This window comes from Pistacia vera, unplaced genomic scaffold (assembly GCF_008641045.1).
Source record: "Pistacia vera cultivar Batoury unplaced genomic scaffold, PisVer_v2 Contig724, whole genome shotgun sequence".
Lineage (NCBI taxonomy): Eukaryota > Viridiplantae > Streptophyta > Magnoliopsida > Sapindales > Anacardiaceae > Pistacia > Pistacia vera.
In genome coordinates, this window is record NW_022196584.1 from 271,023 (window position 1) to 290,035 (window position 19,013).

Below are 19,013 nucleotides of genomic sequence, written 5' to 3' on the forward strand. Positions count from 1 at the left end.
GGTCTAATATTTTGGACCCGTATAACTCGACTCGTTTTGGGCCCGTACCTATGAGACCTGTACCTATACTAACCCAACCCTAACCCCCACCCCCCCCCNTGCTTCAAAATTGTTTGAATGACATTGCTTTGTTTTTTTTTTACACATTGGCTGTTACAATATTATGTCACATTATTATATACATTTATTAATATTTGTAGTTGATAATTGTAGATGATGATGTGAATGCTGATTCGGATGAGGATCTTGATGCGCCGTTAACTAATTCGAGGATTGCAGAATCAAAAGACTCTACTATCACCCCCACTATGGAATGAACATGAGTTGGACAAGATTTTATCTTATGTATTTGTGTTTCTTTTTGTGTATAAGTAATGAATGATGATGAATTTCAATATTTGTCGTTGGTATTTGTTTATGTGTATTAGTGATATTTATTTGTCTATGGTGTTTGGTATTTGTTTATGTAAATTGAATTGAATTTAGAGTAGTTGATTGTACGGGTGTAATTGTAAAAAATGAAAATTACAGGAATCTTAGGGGTGTAACTACAAAATTTAAAAATTGGAAAGAAAAAAAATGAGTTATCGTGGGTCCACCCATACCTGTATAGGGTAGGGTCCGGGTCCAATATTTTGGACCCGTATAACTCGACCCGTTTTTGGGTCGGTACCTGTGAGACCCGTACCTGTACTAACCCAACCCCGACCCACCCGCCCGTTTTGCCTGGTCTAGTTGGGGTGATATGTGTGTTCCAAAGGATGAAGAAGGTCTTGGGCTGTTGAGGTGTAAGGAGTGGAATAGAGCTATTATGTTAAGACACATTTGGAATGTTATCCAACCTCATGGCAAATCCATGTGAGTTGAGTAGGTGAAAAAGTACTTCATAGGGCAGAAAAGTTTTTGGGTTATCTCTACCCCTAGCAATGCTTATTGGGCTTGGAAGAGCATATTGAAATTGAGAAGTGAAGTTAGAGGAAAGTTTGAGTATGTTATCGGCAATGGTAAGAGGACCTATTTGTGGCATGACAATTGGCACCCAAATGGACCCCTCACTAACAAGTATGAGCCAAGGATTATTTATGAATCCGAGCTTCTCTACTATGCGAGAGTTGATGAGATTTGTGATGGTCTATCTTAGAGATGGTTGGCGGCTAGTTCTTGAGCTTTAATGGAAGTAAAAGACTCGGTGAACTTCCTACCCTTGGGTAATGATGATAGAGTGAGATGAAAGCCTAACCCTTTGGGGACTTTCACTATTAAGTCGGCTTGGGAGGTAATCTGTGAGCAAAGACCTAAGGTGGAGTGGTATCACATTCTTTGGTCTCTTAAAGTTATTTCTAGGCATACTCTCATCTTGTGGATGGTTATCAAAGATCGTCTTCAAACAAAGGACAAACTTGTAAGGTATGGTGTTACTTCTAATTAGAGTTGGCCATTTGGGACCGGATATAAAAACCCGGTCCTAGGAGGCCTGATCCCAAAACTGGACCAAGCCTAAGGAGGAGGGCCTGATCCCTCCACTGGGCCCTCCTCCCAGTCCCAGTCCCAGGCCCAGGCCCAAGCCCAAACCCTTTTTATTTATTTATATTATTCAATTTTTCTATTTTTCAATATCATCTCTTATTCATATTATTATTTAATTTTTTTTCATTTTAATTATTTATTATTTTATCATAAATTCATAATGGATTCCTGAAATGATACATTCAGAGGATCATCCCCAAATGGTTTTTACGGTCCATCCACCGAATAAATAGAAAGTTTCAATCCATTTTCACCCTTAGCCCCTCCCTCCCCCCCACCCCTGTGACTGTCAAAGAGGGTCGTGTCTGCTGTATGGCGACACTTCACCAAATCAAAACGACCAAAGACAAATGGGGAGGGGGAAGAATCGTGTGGGGTGTGTAATTTTTGTGGAACCATTATTGGCGCTGAGAATGGGACTTCAACGATGCGACGACACTTGGAGAAGAAGCACCCCCAAATAATGCAGTTGCCCAATACATCTTCAACCGGATCAGGTAGGCAAATTCAAACTCAACTTAATTTTAATCCACAATCCTCAACTCTCTCAACATGGCAATACAATGCACATGTTGCATGAGAGAAAATAGCAAGATTCATAGTTGCTACAGACTCTTCCATTTGTTTATATGAAAATTATTTTATTCACATGATTAAAACTGCATTTTGTCCAGTATGTACCCTTGTTAGTAGAAGTACAAGTAGAAGAGATGTACTAAAACTTTATAACCAAATAAATAATAAACTTAAAAACGAATTTCAAAATTTTAGGAATATATCTATTACACTTACATCAGACATATGGGCTTGTAGATCAAAAACCAATTTTTTAACTGTCACAGTACATTTCTTAGATCATAATTGGGGTTTACAACAAAAATTGATGGGTTTTAAACCATTATATGAAAAACATAATGCTGACACTATTTATTTTACAATTCTTGAAGTTTTGCAAGAATATCTATTAACTGATAGAGTTGTAGCACTAATACTTGATAATGCAGCTGCTAACACCACATCAGTCTCTTTATTTGAAAAGAGATTAGATCTGCGTGGTGAAGGCAATTTTTTTCACTACAGATGTACTTGCCACATCATCAATTTGATTGTTAAAGCAGGTTTAGATGCTATAAATTCGAAGATGGAGAGGGTGCACGCAGCTATCAGATTTATCGTCGACGGTAGCAATAAAAGATGGCAGGAGTACGTCAAATATTGTAGGCAAGAGGACCCATTGGTTCGACTTTTGAAGTTATGTACGGACATGCCTATCCATTGGAACTCCACCTACTTGATGTTGGAAAAAGTTTTGCCAACCGCAAAACAAATTACAGATTTTGTCAACTAGAAGAACTATCCAGAGGAAGTTGTCAGCTTTGATGATTGGGCGGTTTGTGAACTTTTTTATTCATTTCTTAAATTTTTTTATGATTCTACTAGCACATTAAGTGTTATTTATTATCTGACTACTAATTTAGTGTTAGATATTTTACTTCAAATTGCTAAAACTTTTGCTAAATATAGATATAATGACATTTTAAGGGAAATTGTTTCAAAGATGGAAGAAAAATACGAGAAATATTGGTTAGATATTCTATTCTTATATGGATTAGGCTTTGTTGTAGATCCTAGGTTTAAATTACACGTAGTTAACTATATAATTACTGAGTTAGGCCAACATTTAGAACATGATTATACGTCTTATTTGACTGACTTTAACCAAAAATTGGAAAGCCTTTTTTCTTTATACCAGAACAGGTACAATGGAAATGGAAGTGGAACATTCAGGAGAGACGATCAGGACCTTGATGCAAACCTCCGTCAAGGATCGAGTAAGTGGACGCATATGGAACATGGCGGAAGTAGCAGCTCCAGTTCGTACATACATGGACCAAATGAGCTGAATCGCTACCTACAAGTGGACCTGTCCTACATGACGATGAAGGAGAAACGTGACATGGATATTCTTCAATGGTGGAACCAACATGAAAGTTGATTCCCCATTGTAGCCCAAATGGCACATGACATTTTATTTATGCCGGTTTCTACAATTGCATCCGAGTTAGCATTTTCAACGAGTGACCGGATTGTTGAAGACAGAAGATGTTCTTTAACCGATGAGATGATTGAACTGATAACGTGTTTACGGGATTGGACTCATGCAAAAAGAAGACTACAACAGCACCCTGAAGATCCTGAACTACTCGAACTCTTTAGGAATACAGATTTTAATGATTTAAATATTGTTGACGATGAAGATGAATAATTTAATAAAAAAAATTATTTAATTGTTTATTTGTGAAGTGTGAATGTGTGAATATTACATTTATGTTAAAATTAACTATTAATTTATTTATTATTTTATTATTTTTTAAAATTAATTAAACTTTTAGAAACTTACTGTTGAGAACCTGGACCCTCAACGCAACACCACTCAATGGATTGTAATTTGGAACTCAAACCACAATGTTCAAACTCCAAACAGAACAGAAATATAACAAAGCTTATAGAATAATTGCTGTTTTGATTGCTTTACTGAAATAGTAAATACAATATAGAAATGGGTATGTAAAACCAGTATGGTAAATACAATGATATCTAGCTCTTCGAGGGGCTAGTTCCTCCCTAAATTCATACTCAAAATAATCTCCACTTTTACAATTGAAATTCCCAATTTATATCTGCAAGTCACGCCCAAAGCATGATTCCTGCCATGTGGATAACAAACTCCCCCATTGTGCGCACCTGCTGACTAGCCTTCTTGTTACGCATGATTCCTGCCACGTGGGTAACTAACTCCCCATTGCGCGCACTCGCTGACTGGCCTTCTTGTTCCTTTTGTAAACGTGAGTAGTAGGGGTCATATCAATACCCCCCCCCCCCCCTAAAAGACTCACCTTGTCCTCAAGGTGGAAGTGAGGGAACTGCCGATCAATAATGTCAAAGGATTCCCAAGTGGCCTCATGAGAAGGTAAATCCTGCCAGTGGACTAAGACCTCGCGAGAGCCATCCAGCAAAGTTCAAACAGAACTTACGGCAGCAGGCTGGACCATCAGCTCCAATTCATCAGTAAGGCAGTCCGGCAGGGGTTGAACTGGGACAGAAGAATGAAGGCTCTGCTTCAATTGAGACACATGGAAAACTGGGTGAATCCGGGAAGTGTCAGGTAAGGCTAGGCGATAGGCTACAGCACCTATTTTTTCCAGAATTTGAAAGGGTCCGTAAAAGCGAGGGCTGAGTTTTTCATTGAGCTTGAGAGCCAAGGAGCGGAATTTATAAGGTTGAAGTTTCAAGTAAACAAAATCACCTGGATCAAAAGACACATCCTGGTGATGGGCATTGGCTTGGGTGTGCATACAGTCTTGTGCGGCATTGATATTGGCTTTCAATTCGTCTAACAGTGCATTCCGGTCGATCATTTGTTGATTAACTGCCTCCACCGAGGAATGGACCTCTGTAAATTTCAAGAGTGTGGGAGGGGGTCGACCATAAAGAGATTGGAAAGGTGACATTTTAGTAGAGCTGTGGTAGGACGTGTTAAACCAAAATTCAGCCCAATGAATCCATTTCGGCCACTGTTTGGGTTTGTTACTTGTGAAACAGCGGAGATATGTCTCGATACAATGATTAACCACCTCCGTTTGACCATCCGTTTGGGGGTGGTATGCGGAGCTGAATTTGAGAGTAGTACCTGCCAAGCGAAACAATTCAGTCCAAAATTTACTCAAGAATAGACGGTCCCGGTCAGAAACGATAGACTTAGGAAAGCCATGCAAACGTACCACTTCCGTTACAAATAGGGCCGCGACTTCAGTTGCCGTATAAGGATGACACAATAGCATAAAATGACTATACTTCATCAATCGGTCCACCACTACCAGGATGGTGTCAAAACCGAAACTTTTAGGGAGGCCGCCAATGAAATCCATTGAGAGGTCATCGAAAGCCAAATCTAGAATTGGTAAGGGTTGTAACAACCCAGCAGGTTTTAAGGATAGGTGTTTGTTTTGTTGACACACCCCACATGCATTGACAAACTCCTTGATATCTTGCTTGATCCGCTCCCAGAAAATAACACCAGCAATTCGTTTATATGTGCGAAAAAAACCGGAATGGCCGCCGCTGGGTGTGCTGTGGAATTCCGCCAGGATTCGGGGAATGAATTTAGATGTTTTTGGGAGAACTAACCGTCCTTTGTACAAGAGACAGCCACGGTGTAATGTATAGTGAGCTCGGAAAGTAGGCTTTGCAATGAGGTCTTGTATAATCTGTTTGAGTTTATCATCTTGGAAGGCTTCGGACGCCAAGTCTTCATATCCAGAAAAAATAACTGTAGATAAGGCATGTAGTTCAGGGTCAGATTCACGTCGGGAAAGAGCATCTGCTACTTTATTAGAGCTGCCAGGATTGTACTGAATCTCAAACTTGTACCCGAGTAACTTCGAAATCCATTTATGCTGTTCTGGAGTGATCGGCCGTTGTCCTGTCAAGAACTGTAAACTCCGCTGATCCGTCTTAACGATGAATTTGTTACCTATCAGGTAGTGGCTCCATTTATGCACTGCAAACACAATAGCCATGAGCTCTCTCTCGTATACCGACTTCTGTCTGGCAGAGGAAGAAAAGGCTTTACTGAGAAAAGCAATAGGGCATCCGTGTTGCACCAAGACAGCTCCCATACCGACGCCTGACGCATCAGTCTGTATTTCAAAGGGCTTATTAAAATTGGGAGTAGCCAATACTGGAACCGAAACCATCGCTTTCTGTAAACACTCGAAAGCCCGCTGTGCCTCAGGGTTCCATTTGAAGGAGTCTTTCTTTAGTAATTGTGTTAATGGCTGGGCGATCTGACCATAATTCCGAACAAATTTTCTGTAGTATCCTGTAAGACCTAGGAAGCCACGTAAACTCTTCACTGTCGTGGGAACAGGCCAAGACAACATGCAATCGATCTTAGCAGGGTCAGCTTCGACGCCATTACCGGATATAATGTGGCCCAAATATTCCAGTTTAGCTTGAGCGAATTGACATTTCTTTTTATTGACCACTAACTGATGCTGTTGGAGAGTTTCAAAAACTTGGCGCAATTGCAGGAGATGAACAGAAAAGTTAGGACTGTAAATTAATATATCATCAAAAAATACCAGTACAAATTTACGGAGAAATGGCCTGAAGATGTCGTTCATAAGAGCTTGGAAGGTTGATAGTGCATTAGTCAACCCGAAAGGCATCACTAAGAATTCGTAATGCCCTTCGTGTGTCCGGAAAGCTGTTTTAGGGACATCTTCCTCACAAACCCGAATCTGATGATATCCTGATTTGAGATCCAGTTTGGAGAATATGACGGCATTTCCCAATTCATCAAGCAGTTCGTCGATGGCGGGGATTGGGAATTTATCGAGTATGGTGATGTCGTTCAAAGCCCTGTAATCCACACAGAAACGCCAGCTGCCGTCTTTCTTCCGAACTAACAACACCGGACTGGAGAAAGGGCTAATACTAGGCTGAATAATGCCGGCGGCCAACATTTCCCCAACTAACCTCTCAATTTCATTTTTCTAAGTATAAGAATAGCGATAAGGCCGGATATTCGGAATGGAGACCCCATCCTTCAAGGTGATTGAATGGTCCTGACGCCTAAGTGGAGGGAGGCCCGCGGGTTGGTCGAAAATGGGTGCAAATTCAGTTAAGAGAGTTTCGACTCCAGGGTTCACGGTTATTACCTCCTCGGCCCCCTGCTGGACAATGGAGCAAAACTCCACCATAAACCTCTGGTCCTCCTGGTGTAGAGACTTCAGCATGGCTTTTAATGACACAACAGTTTTCACCAGCGACGGATCACCCCTAAGAACTACCGGTTTCCCTTCCACCTCGAATTTCATGGTAAGGCACTTCCAATTTGCACAAACATCACCTAACGTACTTAACCACGTAATCCCGAGTACAACGTCAGCCCCTCCTAAATTAAAAGGAAAAAAATCTTGTACCACCATAAGTCCTGGCATGACTAACTCGAGCCCCCTACACACCCCTGTACTTCGTACTATATACCCATTCCCAACCATAACACCAAAAGCCTTTGTTTCTTGTACCCTTAACCCCATCTGTCGAACTAGATCTTGAGAAATGAAGTTGTGTGAAGCCCCACTGTCAACCATCACGATGACTTCAGAGCCTTGCAAGTCTCCCCGAAGCTTTAGAGTGGTGGATGACGTCAAACCTACTATGGAGTACATAGATAGAGCTACCAGATCTTCTTCAGTGTGGCTTTCTTCCTCCGTTATCACCATTGTTTCAACTTCCCTCTGTTCTTCCTCCGCATCCGTGACTAACAAAACTTGTTGGGTGCGATTTTTGCATCTGTGAGCTGGCCCGAACTTCTCATCGCACTTGTAACAAAGTCCTCTCTCCCTCTTGTACTGTAACTCTGCATCGGTAAGTCGCCGAAAATGGTTGTCTCTGGAGATCGTTGCTGTTGACTCATGCCCCTTCTCTTCTTTTCCATTTTTCATTTGAAATGGTAGGATGCGATCTGGAGGTTTGAAAGAGTTGGGTACCCACCCAATTTTAAGAGGTTCTGGGCCTGGTGTGAATCTAGTATAATCCCCTCCCTTATTGGTCCATTGGGCTCGGCCCGCTTTCCATTTATTTTTGTCTAATACCCAATTCCTTTCCTCAATCCTATGGGCTTGATCCATTAGTTCAAATAGGTTGTTGGGCCTGGCTAACCTTAATTCGGCCCGTATTTCTTCCTTCAGCCCACTGGTAAAAGTGCCCATTAAGAGTTCTTCTTCAACCTCCTGCATGGGTGCAGCCAACAGCTCAAACTGCTCTCGATAATCGGTCACGGTGGTGGTTTGCTTCAACGTCACCAATGATTCGAAAGCTGACCCCTTGTACGATGGTCGAAATTGCTCAATCAGTGCTTTCTTGCACGTTCTCCAATCTGTGAACGGAACCCGAAAATCCACCCATTGGAACCAGTTCAAAGCGCGCCCCTCCATGCACACTGCCGCAGCTTCCAGTTTTTCCCCTTCGTCAAACTTGTTGATCTGGAAGTACCTATCGGCTCTGAAGATCCACCCATGAGGATCCTCTCCGTTAAACACAGGTAGCTCCAATTTCCTCACTCTCCGATCTTCCCCTCCACCTCTCTCGTTTGATTTTGACGAACTCTGGTTGCGATCGTCGTGATTTGTTTGGATCTCGGATGACTCTCCCTTCCCTTTTCCTGGGTTAACACTTCCCTCCTTCTCATCTTTCATTCTAATTCATTCCCTCAACTCCAGTAGATATTCCTTGATGTTACCGACATCCTCCTTAACTCCACTGATATCTTCCTTAACACTTCCCACTTCTCTCTCGATTCCTTCCATTCTCCCCTCCATTCTTTTATTCACCATAATCCACACGCTCTGATACCAATTTGTTGAGAACCTGGACCCTCAACGCAACACCACTCAATGGATTGTAATTCGGAACTCAAACCACAATGTTCAAACTCCAAACAGAACAGAAATATAACAAGGCTTATAGAATAATTGCTGTTTTGATTGCTTGACTGAAATAGTAAATACAATATAGAAATGGGTATGTAAAACCAGTATGGTAAATACAACGATATCTAGCTCTTCGAGGGGCTAGTTCCTCCCTAAATTCATACTCAAAATAATCTCCACTTTTACAATTGAAATTCCCAATTTATATCTGCAAGTCACGCCCAAAGCATGATTCCTGCCATGTGGATAACAAACTCCCCCATTGTGCGCACCTGCTGACTGGCCTTCTTGTTACGCATGATTCCTGCCACGTGGGTAACTAACTCCCCATTACGCGCACCCGCTGACTGGCCTTCTTGTTCCTTTTGTAAACGTGAGTAGTAGGGGTCGTATCACTTACTAATCTACCTCTAAAAATTACTAAAACCCCCCCTACAGAATTTCATTTCCCCCCTAAAATATAAAAAAAGATAAGGGGGAAAAAAGAAATTTTGCAGGCCCATAGGACCGGTCTTGGGACCATAGGACCGGTCCGAGTCCTAAAATTGCTCATGAGCGACTGGTCCCTAATGGGACCAGTCCCAAACAGGCCTAGGCCCGAGCCTGCTTGGGACCGGTCCTTGAACAAGTCTACTTCTAATGGAGCTTGTTGTTTTCGCAATAGGAGCATTGAAGATGTTGACCATCTTTTCTTCAATTGCAACTTTACTATGAATGTGTGGGGGCATTTGCTGGACATGTGTTTGTTAGGGTATAGGCCTCAGCCTTGGCATGAGTATATATGTCACATCTCCTCTAGATGGAAAGCTAAGAAGCTGAGATATACTCTAGGGAAATTAGGCTTGGGAGTTACTATTTGCACCATTTGGAGGGAAAGAAATAACCGGGTTTTTGGAAAAGATTACCAAGATGCCACCTCTTTACTTAATATGATTAAAGGTTTGGTAAGGGAAAAGGCTTCAGACTTGAGAAACATGAAGGGAACTATGGAAAATAAAATCATAGCGCAAAACTTTGGGCCTTCCATTATGCATTTTCAAGACTTGATGGGAAGTGTCTGTGGTTGTCTCTTTGGCTAGGCTCTTGTTAGTTTGTTGGTGCTGGCATCATTTTTTGCCTATCCATTGTTTGTATGAGTGTGCTCTAGCTCTTGTTTTTCTCTCTTCTTGCTTTGTTGGACTGGTTTGGGCCGAATGTTATGGGCAGGGTGAAGAGGTGTTTTGTTTGCTTCTTTGTTCCTATTGATTTGTATTGGTCAAGAGACTTGATGGTTGGTTCATAGGTGTTTGTATTAACTTTTGGGCAGCCTCATGTGAGGTGTGCTTCTCTGTTTTTTTTTTTTTTTTTTTTTTTTTTTTTTTTTTTTTTTTTTTTTTTNTGGCTCTTGTTTTTCTCTCTTCTTGCTTTGTTGGACTGGTTTGGGCCGGATGTTGTGGGCAGGGTGAGGAGGTGTTTTGTTTGCTTCTTTGTTCCTATTGATTTGTATTGGGGAGACTTGATGGTTGGTTCATAGGTGTTTGTATTAACTTTTGGGCAGCCTCATGTAAGGTGTGCTTTCTTTTTTTTTCTTTTTTTTTTTTTTTAATTAGTTGCTTTGCTTGGCAATTAATTAATAGTTCTTATGACTACTTGATTCTTTTGAGCCTAACCTAGGGCTTGTCCTATGATAGGTTGACTGCCTTTTGTACGGCCTTTGTATATTACTTTCTTTTAATGAATATTTACTTACCCAAAAAAAAAAAAACTCTAAACTTGAACAATTTTTGGCTTCTTTTAGTTAAGTTACCTATCTCAAAATCAATGGTGGGGAAGCATATATCTTAATATATTAACCAATTGGCCCTAATTATTTGAGGCGTTCATTGTTTATTTTGGAAGTAAGAGGGGTTCATAAAATAAATGAAAATTATGGGAGGCTTGAAGGTAGCCCTGAAACTACAAAATTTAAATAATATTGTATCTATTAAAAATGCCACATCATTATTCATATTTGCCAGATAGTGCCACATCACTGAAGCCCCCTTGAGGCTTGTGTGAAAGAGTTGAAACAGTCATGGAGGTGAAGAATGAGATGCGAGAGGTTTGAGATCTGATTAACCACATCCATAGCCATAACTAGGGGTTCTATGTACCCAACCCAAACCATTGGAACTGGAACCGATCGGTTCTTGGAATTTAGGAACCGGTCGGTCTCGGTTCTTAAATGCCTGCAACTGGAACCGAAACCTGTTCTGGGTACTCACATTTGATTCCAAATCAATCGCCAACTCTAATTCTAGCAACCCAACCCACCTCTGATTCCAGAAAATCACCCAAATCAATCGTCACCACCATAAAATACAAAATCCCCACCACCAACACTTTCAATCCTCACCATCAATAATAATAATACAAAACTCATTCAACATTTCCAATAAAAAATAGCCAAGAAAGTTGCCATCATAATAGTACAAATCGATGATACCTTGATTGTTTGAGTATCTATAATCTAACAATAGATAACCATCCAAACACCAGTTACGTAAGGGTGTGAAGAAATTCGGAGCAAATCCCATACACAATAGTAGTAGAACTTAGGGCTTCTGTGAATAGAAAATATACCTTTCAAAGTTGAGGGCTTTTGTAAATCGAATCTTCTAATGCAAGAAACAACAACTAAGGGTTTTGATTGTTGGCTGTGTCTGATTTGGCAAATTTGAATATTGGAACTGAGAGGCAAATTTGAAGAACGAAACTTTTCCCCAATTCGTAATCGTAAATTCGCAATCACAATTTCTCTTTTCTTATTCAATCGAATTGTAAAATTTCAAAATGGTCCCCATACTTCTCTAAAATTTCAATTTAGTCTCCGTTCCTGGTTCCAGTTTCGGTTCCTGAAGTAGTAGAATCGTAATTGGAACTGTACAGTACCGATTCCACCAAATGTACAACCGAGATTGACCTTGTGAGGGTCGATTCTTGGTAGAAATTGGAACCGACACCTCGGTATCCATCGATTCCGATTCTACCTAGAAAATCTGCATATCCCTTGCCATCACCATAACCATAGCAATTTCAGTTTCAAATTTAACTTTTATCTCACATTCATTTTCTTTCAACTTTGTCAATTGGCACAGAAACAAAAATGGGAAACTGGTTAAACAATGAGCCTCCACCGCCAATGAAACTGAAACCACACAATGTTGGTTCCTTAAATTTGCGAATTGAAACTTACCCGTACAATATCAGTTTCGAATAGGAACCGGAACCGCAATGTTGGGTACCCTATGGTTTGGGTCCAACCCTATTTTTTAGGTCACCCCTAGTATTAGAGGTATACAAAACTTCGTATATATGTCATAAGGAGTAATGCTACCTTTACACTACCCTTTACACCATTTTCATTACGTCATGACCATTTTACTAATAATAATTCTATTATAATATTATAAATTCAAAATAATTAAAATTTTATGTAGATGTGATATATGTCACATCATGATGTAATGAAAATTGTATAAAAGGTGTTGTAAAAGTAGCATTACTTACGTTATAAGTGAAGTGGTATAAAACTTTTCTTGTACAAGTGAAGTGGTATAAAACTTTTCTTGTACAGTAAACAAAAGGGTAGGAAGTCATGCATAATAGGAATTTTAATTGAAAAATAGGTGAGAGAAATTCCACAAATGTTTTTGTACCTCCGTCCGCATCAAATCAAATGCCACTAACACAAATAAAAAAACTACAAACTTTTAACAAAACTCCCTAATCTCCAGTACAGAACCCTCAACTAACTCAAATTGACGAACCAAAATTTGCCATCGTTAACAATCGTGAAATTGATGAATAAACTGCTAAACAAATTACTGTAAGGTCATGTTTACTTCTAAGAATTGATAAGGGAATGAAATTAGGATTCCTAATTCCCTTACTTATTAGAATTGAGTAAAGAATTGTAATCCTGCATAATAATTCCATAAAAACATGGCTCAAAATTACAGGTGGGGAATTCAATGAATTTACTTTTTGGCCCTATTTTGAATTTAAATTTTCTATTTTTTCTTTTAAAGATTTTTATTTTACTATTTATTATTTTATAATTTAGTGATTATTATATTTTTTTTAAATGTTGACATTAGTTGAAAAATTGACTAGAGTTGACTACCTTTGACCGAACATAACCAAGCAGTCTGACCATCATTGACGGGTCGTTAATTGATTGTTGACCATCTTTGACTGGTGATTAACCACCGTTGATTGGCTTTGACTGGCCATTAAATTTTGATTTTTTAATTAGAATAATTATAGTTAAAGTAAAAATAAATAAATTTTAAAATATATATTATTATTTACATAATTAGTTTTTTTTTATTTAAAAATATAGTAATAATTTTTAACTTATATGGAATATTGTAATGGTGGGAGTATTTTTTTCCACATACCACACATTTGATTCAATTCTTTCAATATAAGTAAAGAATGAAATTGTAATGCATATTGTTCTTGATTCATTATTCAAATATGCATCCATTACCATTTCCCTTTCCGTCCATTTCAATACAATGATAATATATTTCGTTCTTGCTTTCCCTTTCCAATTCCAACAAGTAATTTAGGCCGTGGATGCAGCAGATAGTTGAACCTCAGTTGGCTTTACAATATCTTGACCTTTTTTGGGGGTTGATCTATAGTATATTCCATATATTATGAGTTGTACAAGACCGAAAAGAGATCCAAGACCGTTGCTTATCTGCAAGAGCAAACGAAAATAATAGCATCCGTTAGTTCAATATAGTAGTTCTTTGCCTCATTTATTAAAGTTGCCCAAAATTATTTGAGAAAAATATTTGGTTTACCAGAATGAAATAGTCCAACTTGATGAGAGCATAAGCGGTCCAGATGCAACCGTTTGTGAAACCTGCGAGTGAGAGATAGAATGGCATGTACTCTACACTCCCTGTGGTTATAACTTTTTTCTGTTGAAATCCACACAAAGAAACATTCAACAATTGAAACCATTTCTTCTTCTCATCAATGGATGGATTTGGGAATTGGGAATACTTACCACAATGGTAAGAGGTGAAGCATACATGATAATGTTGAAGACATCGCATATAACTCCCACAAAGAATGACCTGCTGTTATGGGTGTGAAATGCCACCATTGTAATTATAGCAACCACTGCCACGAAAACCACTTCCCCTGAAAGTCCAATCGCAACCTTCTTCTGTAAAGAGATTATGATACAATAAGAACATATCATGTATTATGAGTCAGATTCAGTATGTCAAATTATCAAAATGCCTCTACTTAATCAATTGACAAACTGTGGTTTTCAAAAGTCGCTCCAATTAGTTCAAATCAGACAATGAATCTGCAAGCATTAAATTAACACACATACACTATTGACTATGTTTTCTATGATCATACTCCGAACAATTTGCCAATTAAGTTTCATTCTCTTTCAAACAAATATCAAATCTGTTGTATTCCGGGTACTACAATACTTGTGAGAACAATGTGTGATAAAATTAATACACAGCGATAAATTAATACTTGAACAATATGTGAGAAAGAGACAGAGAGCATACCCTTCCTTTGTTCTGATGATCATAGTAACAGAATATTGATAAATATATCAACTCCATTACCAGGCCAATAGCGTTGATGGTGATGACCAAAGTGCTATCAGGATGAACAACTGGAAGACCATATAGAATCCAAAACATGCAATTCATACATGTTGCAATATATGCATATGGCTGGAACTCCTCCACCGATTTCCTCTTAATTATACGCCAAAAAGTTGGACTGTCAAAACAATCAAAGGCTTATTAATTACTCAATAACAATTCAAATTTCTATTCATTAAAATCAATAATAATGTTAGTCAACACATCAATGATCAAATCAACAATCTAAAAAAAGATCACTAAGTTTATTTAATTACAATACTGAAATTCATAAAAGCCATGTCAAAGTAGTGTTTAGGAGAATTCTAATAACTCGAAAACTAAAAATCAAGTTTTAAAGAGATATAAAAAGTTACCACGGCGAGAGGAAGAGGCCAAAGGAGATGACATTCCCTGCACCAAAATCAAATATTTTATAAAACGAAAAAAGTGATTGAACATACAACAATTCATGTTTGTTCGTAGCAACAAATGAAAACACGCAATATAACCTACCGATGATGCCAACAATATTGCGAGCAGCTTCGGCGCTAACCATTATGAATGGAGCTAATGGGAGAGAGAGCAGAGATTGTTTCCTCAAATTTGTTTTCAAAAAATAAGTGAGAGGAGTAGGTGTTTATACATGTTGGGTTATGAAGCAGAGTTTGAGTGGAAAATAAAGTCGGTTTAACTTGATAAGTAATAGCCTAATTAATATCCTAATCTTATCTATAATTTTGTAATCTCTCCTAGAGTTTGAGAGGAAAATAAAGTCTGTTTAAGTGATAATTAATTGCCTAATTTTGTTCAAATTAATATCCTAATTTATCTATAATTTCGTAATCTCTCTTCTTTTAGGGCTTTATTTTGCATGCAACAATTGAGAAGAATTGATTTAAGCTAATCTCTCTCTCACTCTTATCATTGAAACAGCCAAAGCATTTATACACAGCAAGTGATAAAACCAAATCAGAACTAAAACATTACAAAATCGGGTGGCGAATATTTCTCCAGGTGGTTTGGTGGATATCTCTTGGACTTGCTCTCTATCAGAAGTGGATAGTTCTTGGACTTGTTCTCTAACAGAAACATCATAGTCTTGATCTTTAACAACAATCAGTGATACGGGGCGTGAGATTCGTTCAGTTTTTTTTATAACATTCAAATATGTATTATAATAGTAATTAAGATTAAAAATCAAACATCAATTTAATCAACCTACGTACGGATAATGCCGATTACATTACAATAAGAAAATTAATCTTCAAAATAAGAATTAGATTGGAAGATTAATCAAATATCTATTTAAAGGAATTGAATATGAATATATATGTACGAATTAATTTGCGGAGGTGAGAAAGAGAAATAGAATTTTGTACTCGGTCTGTCACAACTTTCGTGTGATGGAGACCATTTCTAGAGAATTTGATGTCTCTGAATTAAACGTCACAAACATTATGCCCAATTACCAAATTCCAATACATAAATGATATAAACTTCATATTAATGATAATAAATTAGAAATATTTAAGGCTAATTTGTATTTTAAAACAATAGAAGTGTCTCTCTCAACAGCTAAAAAAGTATCTTTGTGGACAAGAGAAATTAATCAAGCTGAAGTACAAACACAGAGCTGAATTTCAGTGGGTGGCTTCTTATCTTCATCTTCTCCTTCATCATCTTTAGGGGTAGACTTGTAATAACATGCGTACAAAATCAGTTGTGTTGCAACAGAGAGTGCTCCCAGCCCATTCCCAATCTACAAAAATCAACCCACAATTAATATATTAATTAATCACAAATTGATTTTATTAAGAATATAATTACCAAGATATAAAGGTCGAAACGAATCAAGGCAAAGGTCATCCAAATCAGTATCATCACATCAATTACAATGTTAATCTTTAGTAAAATTTTCGATCAAGTTATAATCCATAATTTCAGGAAAGCTTCTTCATTAGTAGTAATAAACTAGTGATAATGAAAGATAACAGAAAAGAAAAAAAAAATTATGGATAATGGATGTAATTAGTATTATGTTTTGACATTTGACAGATAAACATTTGGGTTTTAATGAGTTGCGTCCAATTAAAGAAGGCACTAGAAGGCAGTAGCGATCTCTTTTTAGTAAACTTTAATGGATCATTATTGGAAAAAAAATTAGGATAAGAATTAAATTTTTGGATAAAGATAACTAATGTTAGATTTGCAGAATAAATAATATTTGAATATTGTAGAATCGTACAGTTCACTCTAGAATGTGTACAAAATAAAACTTATGTCAAATAGGTGAAAGAAAATAAAATAATATATGTATATTAAGTCTTTTCGTTACAATCACATTTAATATTGTATTTTTTTTTATTTTACTAATTTTAAGATTACTATTAATTGAAATATTTTCAGATTAAAGAGAATATCAAAATTTATATCCTAAGACTTGAATTTTTTTTTTATTTCTTCTGAGTTTCCTTAATCTATCTGTGTCCTAATATGTTATGAATATGAAAAAAAAAAAAAATTATCATTTTAATATATAGAAAAAATGAAATTCAATTATATATCAAGAAAGAGAGAATGAGATTTACATTGGTGATGCAAATAGGAAGAAGGAGATGACATTTCCTGCCAAAAAGGAAAGGAAAAGATAGAAAATGAGACAGGTTTAATCTCATTTTAAGAATTAGCGTTAAGCATAGCCTTATAAAAATGGTTGAAATATATACATATGAACAATTATAAAATCCCTGGACATGCATGAATCCGGTTATATACATCTACGCGTTTGATTATATCTTTAGATCGATTCTTAAAAAAATAATGGTAAATGTGGCAATACATCTATGAGGTGCAGCATTTGTCATATTCATGGACAATAAATGAAAATAATTAATCATGCATCAAAAGCATAATATTTAATAAACCAATTAATAATTCCTCTAAATTTATTAAGTGTAAAATATTTTTTATTTAAAAACTGTGAGTAGAAAATCAAAGGTAAACCACACCGATGATGCCAACGATATTCCGGGCGGTTGATGCGGTAACCATTTCTGAAGTTTCGGTACTATGCTGAAGAGCAAGAAAAATTAAAACGGGAGGAGAAAGAAAGGAGGACTAAAGAAAGCACAGAAAGCGTGAATTAGTGTTGTAAAAGTTCAGTACTTTAATATAGAATGATTATTTGATTTATTGGTGAGATAAGAAGAACTAGCTGTATATGGAAAGAAAATATGAACTATATTAATTGTGATGATCGTGAATCTTTTTAAAACAAGAATGATATGAGCCAGATGGAAACAGATTTTTGGGTTTCAGTATCTAGTTTAAGAATGCCCATTCACACCTATAGGAAAATTAAGTAATCTCTTGCATGTATGAGTACGTAGAGTATTTTCTCAGGAAATTTCATTGGTATTTTATCTGTTCACAGGATGATGTGTTAGTGTTGTGATTTGATGAATAATAAAAAAGAAAAGAAATTGAATTGAATCAGAGAAGAACAACAAGAACTCTGTAATAAGATTTGTTTATGTAAAATCGACATTTATGGAAAGACATGGGCATATATAGTAGATAAGCCGGTAGAAATCTCTAAGAAATAAGACCGTTTCTGTTCAATCAATTTTTTCCCTTGAAAATAACAAAACAATGAATGGGATCCAATACTAGTGGATAAACTGTTTTTAATGGATATGAATATGTAATATGGATAAGATTAAGATCCTTCATGAAAATTTATAATATATATATTAAATTATCTTCATAAATATCCCTTAATATAATCTCATCAAATTTATTAGAAATCTTATCAAATATATTATGTATATGCAATTAATAATCGATCTTTGAGGAAATTCATTCAACATTGCATAATATTATAATATTGACATTAATTTTTCAGATATTAAAGGCTATAAAGAAATTTGTAAATTAACATGCAATCTTGGCTCAGTACAATTGAGATGAAGCTAAAATTAAAACCTGATCATACAGATGATTTTAGGAATCATATTAGCTAGGTAGAAATTATAAATCAATTACATGTATCATCACATTATAATTAGTCATAGGATTCCGAATTTTAAAGTGATTATCTTTGTTCAAGTTATTGATCATGTTCTCTAGATAAGGGGGGCTTTATACTCAATGTAACACAAGAAAAAAGGAAAGGGAGCACTAAAAACTTGTGCATAGAGAAAGAAGAATTTCTGGATTTAAAAACCTGTCATGCAGCTTTTGACATGTCTAAATTTGGTAGGATTATAGTGTTTTTAGTGCCATGAAGGTTCCATTAATCATGGGAGCGAGTGAACTTCTTTTGCAAATTTCC

At 37.0% G+C, this 19,013-nt stretch overlaps 1 protein-coding gene across 1 annotated transcript; it reads right to left on the reverse strand.

The window, feature by feature from the left end:
- Positions 1-13,617: 13,617 nt before the first annotated feature.
- On the reverse strand, positions 13,618-15,236 carry LOC116114862 (bidirectional sugar transporter SWEET6b-like). Its single transcript, XM_031401001.1, has 6 exons — positions 15,194-15,236; positions 15,055-15,091; positions 14,597-14,816; positions 14,071-14,232; positions 13,862-13,981; positions 13,618-13,755 (listed from the first exon to the last, which is right to left on the reverse strand). The coding sequence occupies exons 1-6, from the start codon at positions 15,234-15,236 to the stop codon at positions 13,618-13,620; spliced, it is 720 nt and encodes a 239-aa protein (XP_031256861.1).
- Positions 15,237-19,013: the final 3,777 nt, after the last annotated feature.

Excerpts from the sequence above, each read along its gene's own strand:
- LOC116114862 (XM_031401001.1), bottom strand. The coding sequence starts at position 15,236 with ATGGTTAGCGCCGAAGCTGCTCGCAATATTGTTGGCATCATCG. Across the intron at positions 14,817-15,054 it reads GGCCTCTTCCTCTCGCCGTG|TCCAACTTTTTGGCGTATAA; the intron begins GTAACTTTTTAT and ends TTGTTTTGACAG. Across the intron at positions 14,233-14,596 it reads ATCATCAGAACAAAGGAAGG|AAGAAGGTTGCGATTGGACT; the intron begins GTATGCTCTCTG and ends ATCTCTTTACAG.